An 8,058-nucleotide genomic window follows, 5' to 3' on the forward strand; every position below is an offset into this window, starting at 1 on the left:
GTGTGTCTGTGTGTGTCTGTGTGTGTCGCTGTGTCTGTCTGTCTCTGTGTGTGTCTCTGTGTCTTGTGTGTGTGTACATTGTGTCTGGGTCTGTGTGTGTGTGTGTGTGTGTCATTGTGACCATGTGTGCGTGTACAGTGTGTGTGTAGATTGTGTCTGTGTCTGTGTCGCTGTGTGTGTTTGTGTCGCTGTGTGTGTGTGTGTCTCTGTGTCTCTGTGTCTGTTTGTGAGTGTTTGTATCTCTGTGTGTGTGTGTGTGTGTGCTGCAGCAGAGGGAGGATACAGGGACGTGCAGGGAGAGCAGTAATGAGGATCTGGTTCAGGACCTGCTGCCACTTGGTGTTTTTCTAGACACACTAAATCCTTGGCTGCTCAGCTGAGACAGACTGGACTGTGGGTGAACTCCCAGCAATCCATCTGCCTTTGGCACTTGTGTCATTTAACCTTTTCTTTCTGAACTGTGGGACAGTAACAGGAGCATCCTGTGGGAGCAGGATCAGTGTGTGCTGTGTTCTGCTGGCCCTCTGAGGAGGAGCTGACACTGTGACACCTGGGGGAGGGTGGTGGATGAGCACTGACCCTTTCTTTATTTTGCCTTCTAACACTGCATTCTGCAGGAGTGTTCCTAGTGTTCTGACACTTTGTTGCAGTCACCACGTTTCACGTGAGAGAATTAAATGGGATTCCTGTTACTGCCAATTAGCAAACTGGTTTTTAACGGTTGGGAAAAATGCAAGAGTCTTTTCAGGTTGTGGCACTGCCTTGGCAGTGCCCTGAGTTCTGTTGAATTAAGGAATGAAAGAGCTGATCCCCAGTCTCCTGTAGTACAAACTGCTGCAGTAGGCCACATTCTGACTTGGAAAAGTTATATGAATTCTACATATTTTTTTATGTTCCATAGAATTCAATACGTCACAATCTCTCTCTGAATCGTTATTTCATCAAAGTACCACGTTCCCAGGAAGAACCAGGCAAAGGCTCATTCTGGAGGATAGACCCTGCCTCTGAAAGCAAATTAATAGAGCAGGCTTTTAGGAAAAGGCGGCCTAGGGGAGTACCTTGCTTTAGAACCCCTCTGGGACCACTCTCTTCTAGGTAAGGAAAACAGATGAACAAAAAGACTATGGCTGTTGTTTAATCTTCAGGCTGATACAAGACTTGCTAGTTTTGGATACAGTCGCAAGTTTAGTAATTTAATTTCATCCAGACTCAGTGTGTGAATTCTGTGTGATTCCCTAGGAGGCTGCCCCATGCCAAGCACCAGGTGTGTGTTCACTGCTTGGTTTTAGTGCTAAAGAACTCTGTTTGCATAACTTAACTGTCAGAGTGTCAATGTGAGCAAGCCCTGCTGTACCCTCGGTGCGTTTGGCACAATTGTAATGCTAATTTCTATCTGCCATCTACTGGGTTTTAAAACCGTTTGCAAAGAAATTTCTCAGCTACCATTTTATTGACCTTAGAGATGACAACTGTGTTTTCAGTTTGATAATGGTCAAGCAGAATTCATGATGGGGAAATTCTGGGGTTGAAATTATTCCCTCTGTAAAGTTATGGCCTTTCTGCTGGTGCAGATCTGTTACTCCTTGCCCTGTGGCCTGAGATTTGCTCATCGTTCTTCTCCACCAGAAGAAACGTTGATGTTTCACGGATTGTTTAGAGCCTAAGAAGGCATCCAGCCACTTCTTCTGTGTTAACTGTACCTGGAGTTTGCTTTTAAATCCTGTCCCTGTTTAACAGAAGCTTTTTAAAAGATCCTGAGCTCTGGGTGGTGACTGTGCTAGGTGCCCTCCTGTGGGCAGCCTCTTACAGTCTCTTTAGAGAAGGTCACGCTTCAGAAGTTAAAACACATCAGCTGCTGCTTTCATTTCTAACTACAGAAGTGCCCCAGCTTCTCCTAATCACTCTGGAGTGTTGTCTGCACACTCCAGTGGTGTCCAGACCCCCGAGAGCCTGTCCAGGGAAGGATCACCCGTCCCCATGGAGCCTGAGCCCAGTGCTATCCAGCCAAAACTTGCCGTCATACAAGAAGCACGATTTGCACAGAGTGCCCCAGGTGAGGGGCCCTGAGTGGGCCTGGGGGGTGGAGGAGGGAGAGGGCTGGTGCATAAACACTGCCAGGACTCCACAGGTACACCAGAAAGGGTGTCTCTTTATCCTCTTCACGTTCAGAGCCAATCTGTGAGAAACACAAACAGGCCAGGGAGGTTGTGTTTGCGGACGTAGGGCTGTTACCTGGGGCTGCTCCAGCACCCTGGTCATATGCTTGCTAAGGAGAGATTGTGCCTCTGTCTTGTAACAGTTGTCACTTGCTTCCAGAGCCTGTTCTCTCTGGTTTAGAAAAAAAAAACCCCAAAATGTAAGGTAGCATGAGTTCCAGCAATAAGGAGATGCTTCTCACGCCTCTCTGGTTGTGTCATCCTTTCAAAGTGAGGGATAAAAGAATTGGAAGGGTAAAGAGAAAATGCATGAATGTGTATGATAAGAAATGTCCTATTTAAAACAAAAAGAGTGCAAAGCATGATGGGGTAAGGATGTACTTGTTTAATTCATTTATATATGTTTGCTGTCCATTTTCTTAGTGATGTTTGGCACTGCAGAAGTGCCAGTGACATGGCCCTGGGCAGACACTGGGAGTTCTCAGCCTGGTTCAGAGAGAGCATTGCCAGTGCTCCATGCAGCTCCTGGAGCACACACATGTTCCCATCAATGGAAAGGGGCTTGCTAAATGAGTGCTAAGCACAGCTTTGTCAGTGTAGCTGCACTGGGGGAGAGGTGGAAAGTGTCCAGATGGGAATATGGATCCAACCCTTACCTCGAGTCTGTGGCTGGGAATGACCATAATCTTCATTGTCCAGTATTGCCTTTTGGCTCATTCAGGCATTAATGAAGGAGGTTGTTAATCCTTTTAGTGTTAAGTTTAAAGAATGACTGGCTAAAAAAAAAAAAAAAAAAAAAAGAAACTTGGCAGCCTAATTTTGTTCTCTTTCTTGGTAGGATCACCTCTCTCTAGCCAACCAGTTTTAATTACTGTACAACGGCAGCTACCACAAACTATTAAACCTGTCACCTACACTGTTGCAACTCCTGTGACAACATCAACCTCCCAGCAGCCTGTAGTTCAGACAGTTCATGTTGTCCACCAGATCCCAGCTGTGTCAGTCACCAATGTGACTGGATTAGCACCAGCAAACACTTACACTGTCGCTGGGCAGGCAGTCGTCACGCAAGCGGCGATGGTCACCCAGCCCAAGGTAGAACCTCAAGAGAATGGAGACCACAAGGAAGTCAAAGGTGAGAACCTGTGGGATTAGTTGTTTTGGGACCTCTTTATACAGAGGGGTCAGTATTTGCAACTTACTTAGAATCATAGAACCACAGAATGGTTTGGGCTGGAAGGGACCGTAAGGCTCATCTTGTTCCAACTTCCACTTTGCCCAGGGAGGCTGTGGCTGCCCCGACCCTGGCAGTGTTCAAGGCCAGGCTGGATGAGCCTTGAGCAACCTGATCTAGTGAGGAGGTGTCCCTGCCCAGGGCAGGGGTTGGCACTGGATGATCTGTAAGGTCCATTCCAACCCCTAAATTCTATGATTCTATAGCTCAGGTTGCTGCAAACTCCGTCCAGCCTGTCACTGAACACTTCCAGGGATTGGGCATCAGTGCTTCCAGGTGAATGCTTGAAATGTTTGGCTAAAACTGCAGATTTTGCATCATAATTTCTCAGATATTAGAGCGAGCAATGAAACAACAGATAGACTTTTCTCACTGTGCGTTGATCGAGTTCAACCAAATGGTTCTTTTAACACTTCTCTGTTTGTAACCACCTTTTCTCTCCTGTTTTCCAGTGAAAGTGGAGCCTCTCCCTGCTATTAGCCATGCTGCAATAGGAGCTGCTAGTCGTATCATCCAGACATCTCAGCCCACCCCCCTGCAGACAGTGACGATAGTGCAACAGGCGCCGCTGGGGCAGCACCAGCTCCCCATCAAAACTGTGACGCAGAACGGGACGCACATAGTGCCCATCAGCACTGCCATGCAGGGGCAGGGCAGCGCCGGTACGTGGGGGCTCAGCAGGGCAGGGATGGCTGCTGGGTGCTCTCCTCGTGTCTCTCATGCTTACACTGAGAGCTAAGCTCTTCAGGAAACTTCCAACCCCATACGGAATCATTCTCTCCTTGCTGATGAGAACCAGAGTTTCTCTTCGTTGGGGATTACCTGAACCTTTATTTTCTTCGTGGTCATTATAGGGATGTTGTTGACCTTCTGTGATGATTTTATGTCCTTAGTGGTGATATCCTCCCTCTTCATGCATCACAGAACCAGTGAGGTTGGAAGGGACCACAGTGGGTCATCTGGTCCAACCTCCCTACTCGAGCAGGGCCACGCTAGAGCACATGGCTCAGGGTTGTGTCCAGAAACTCAGACAGAAATAAGTTTTAAAAGAAGTTCCTGTAAAACAGCCATTAAAATGGTATCTGCTCCCCAGGTGATTTGTTGGGAACACACCAACAGGACAACCAGAACTTGCTCATGGGTTTGCAGTCTGAACTGTTACTCTTTTAGTCTGATTTTATTGAGGCTGTACTAAAAATGACCAAAGTCTGTAAGATTTTAAGAGGATTCTTGTGTGAATCCCATCATTCCCCTCTGGCACTCTGCAGGCTGAGCAGGCAGCAGTGCTTTGTCATCATGTCACACTTGCTCACAGCACTGAAGGCTTTGGTGTGCTCTGCCTGTGCACACAGCTTGTTCTGACAGCTTCGCTCTGAGATGGTACCTGATACTGAAGGAGCTTTTTTTTATATAAAATATGTTTACAGAAATAGTTTTAGGGCTATCTTCTATCAATTTATTGCCTGCATTTCTGCTCTAAGGTCTTTCTAATGGAGAGAATTATCTGCTTCATTTCCTTTTTACTCCACTGCCATCACTGACATTTGTAGGTCAATGTTCTGGCTGCTGCCACTTCACTTCCAGCTTAAGAGCAGCAAAAGCAATCACTGTCAGACTTGAGGTGCACTTTGTGTCAGAGGGGCTGTGTGAATCAAACCATGAGCCATGTGAAATACACTAAAAAGATATTTTTAAATGTGAGAAATAAGTCCTTTTGTCTTTTTCCTGGGTTCTGAAAGTTGAGCTGGTTTCAGCACGTTCTCCTTGGCAGAAGCTGGTGGCTGCATGCAGGAGGAGAGTTGTGGTGCTTCCCACTGTCACTGTGTGTGACAGGGATGTGCTGCAGCAGGGGGAGTTGTCACTCTGTGATCCCTGGGCTTAAATACCTCCTGAGGTGTTCACACTGTACGCAGCAAGTGAGGTTACTCCAGGTCCTGTTCTCTCTCTTACAGTAACTCCTAAACCAGCAAGAAACCAGGTAATTTTCAGGCAAAGTATCCAAAGAGGGAGCCAGGCCCACAGAAACACAGATTTGTGTTTGTCTGCATGAGTCTGTGTTAGCATGCACAGGTCTATATTTACACACACATTTGTGTGTGTGTGTTTGGGGAAGGATTTGTGCCATCTGAAAGAAAAGAAATCCAGAACAACTCTCCATTTTCTGTGTGTAGTAAGCAGGTGCTTTCAGATCCTGCTCTCAGCAAAACAGCTTGGCAGTGCTCCCTGCTACCTGTCAGTCAGCTGAAGGCTGTGAGGTCCAAAAGAAACTCAGGTTTCTTACTGCACAATGAAATTATGCAACTAGATATTCTTCATAGAATCACAAAATATCCTAAGTTGGAAGGGACCCACAAGGATCACTGATCCAACTCCAGGCCCTGCCCAGGACACCCCAACACTGCACCCTGTGCCTGAGAGCATTGGCCAAACACTCCTGGAGCTCTGTCAGCCTTGGGGCTGTGACCACTGCCCTGGGGAGCTGTTCAGTGCCCAAACACCTCTGGGGGAAGAACCTTTGCCTAATATCTAATCTAAACCTCGCCTGACACAGCTCTAGCTGTTCCCTAGTAATCTGCCACTTGTCACCAGAGAGCAGAGGTTGGTGCTGCCCCTTCACTGCCCCTGAGGAAGCTGTGGCTGCAGCCAGGGAGGTCTCAGCTACTCATCAGAGCTCAGAGTGAACAGTCACAGAATCACAGACTGGTTTGGGTTGGGAGGGACATTGAAGCTCCTCTTGTTCCACCCCCTGCCATGGGAAGAGTTGGTTAGAGCAATGCAGTGATAGTCTTAGTGCATGTTTGAAGGTGAGGGATGAACTTCTTGGATTTTTTTAAGCAACAATCAAGTTGCAGTAAGACCTTTATTCCGAAGTAACATCTCTCAGGCTCCTGTTTGGAAATTCTCCAAGGAATAGCTTTTCTAATGGGAGCTGAATGCCTGCTGAGATACAGGGACAAGTTGTTTTCCAGCTTGGTTCGTGCAGAGGTGATATTCAGGTGTTCTCTTGCAACAGATTTCAAGGTTAGGAAGTTAGAACTTCTCGTGGACTTGATGTTTAAGCTCTACTATCAAGGAGTGCACTGGTAGTGTCAGGGAAGTGGTGCTGAGGGAAGGGAGCAGGAAAAGCAGGTGGTTTGATAATGCGTAGGTAAAGTTTCAGGAAATACAATGATGAGTAAACCTGTAATTAGTATTTTGCATTCTTTGCAAAGACATTTGGGTGGTTGGTGTAACACAGTCAGGGTGATCCTGGGGCATGGGATGCTCCTGGGCAGAGGGAACAACCTCTGCAGGTGTCAAGGTTTAAAGGCCTCTACTCACCCATTGGTGGTGGCTTGTACTGGAAGGAGAAAGATGAAAATCTTGCCTAGGATATTTGAACTGTGTCAGTTTCTGTCCCTCCAATGCTGTTGTGCACATGAGTGTAATCAGTGGGTCCTTTCTGACCACTGGTGCTTGTTTCAGCCCTGCCCTCTCCTCATGTGGCGAAGGCCTCGTTACCCACTGCAGGGGAACTGCTGCTCCTGTCGTGTGCATCTCTGAGGTGGCACTGGGATGTGCTGCCCAGGGAGGTGGTGGGTTCACCATCCCTGGAGGTTTTCAAGCTGAGACTGGATGTGGCACTTAGTGCCATGGTCTAGTAACCATGGTAGGGTTGGGCTTGTCAATGTCTTTTCCAACCCCATTGGTTCTGTGATTCTATGATCTCCTGGCTCTGTGCATTCCAGAGCTTTCCTGCAGGAGCTCTGTGTGTCTGGCACAGTTCTCCTTCCAGGCCATGTCATGATCTGCAGCGATCTGAGACACGGCCAGAACTTACCAAAGGGGATTGTGAATCCTCCTCCCAGTTCTGTCCCAAATTACAGTATCGATTGACTTTCAGTCACTGAATCCTTCCCTGTCTTCAGCTCCCTAGTGATTACAGTATCGATTGACTTTCAGTCAAGGATTCAGTAATCCTTCCCTGTCTTCAGCTCCCTAGTGCCTAAATGGAGCTGCTTCCCTGTTCTCCCACTTGTGTCCAAAGCTGTGTGAACGCCGAGTGATTTGGGAAATGTCCTTCAGGTTTGTGCAGAGATTAGCCACCCACCCCGAGCTGGTTTGCCCACAGCCCTCATGGGACCAGCAGCAGAACTGGTCATTCAGTGACACTGCAGCTTTGCTCTCCATGTCCTCTGCTTTGGCAAGGATCAGGTGCTGAAGTTGTTCTCTCTTTTCCAGCTGCTGCAAGTCCTTTGCACATGTTAGCGACCCACGCGTCGGCGTCAGCATCGCTCCCGACCAAGCGGCAGAACGGAGACCAGTCGGAACAGCAGGAACTCAAACGTATCAAAACAGAGGATGGAGAGAGCATAGTCATAGCTGTGAACGTGGACACCCCACCCGTGGCAGTGAGTGACAAAGGCAGCCAGAACTAGAAACTTAGGGGGGAGTTTTCTTTTTTTTTCTCTCTCTCTTTTTTTTTTTTTTAAAAAAAAAAAACACAAACAAACAAACCAACTCTGTGGTGCCAAAAGGAGACACTTAAATCTTAACACCTAAAAACGTTGGAACATGTTCTCACGCAGTGGGGAAAGGGGCCCTGTGATCAGACTTCAACTTTCAGCACTGAAACAAAACCCAACACAGGTGGCCTTAAACCTTGGTAATTTAAAGTCAGACTGCAGA

The 8,058-nt window shown here is 47.5% G+C and overlaps 1 protein-coding gene across 1 annotated transcript; it reads left to right on the forward strand.

The window, feature by feature from the left end:
* Nucleotides 1-901: 901 nt before the first annotated feature.
* On the forward strand, nt 902-7,837 carry FOXK2 (forkhead box K2; the record flags this gene model as incomplete). Its single annotated transcript, XM_009078005.1, has 5 exons — nt 902-1,095; nt 1,878-2,053; nt 2,995-3,291; nt 3,843-4,052; nt 7,612-7,837. Coding segments are annotated over 5 exons (1,074 nt in total), but the record flags the coding sequence as incomplete, so codon positions are not given.
* Between the last annotated feature and the right edge of the window lie 221 nt (nt 7,838-8,058).

This window comes from Acanthisitta chloris, unplaced genomic scaffold (assembly GCF_000695815.1).
Source record: "Acanthisitta chloris isolate BGI_N310 unplaced genomic scaffold, ASM69581v1 scaffold12977, whole genome shotgun sequence".
Lineage (NCBI taxonomy): Eukaryota > Metazoa > Chordata > Aves > Passeriformes > Acanthisittidae > Acanthisitta > Acanthisitta chloris.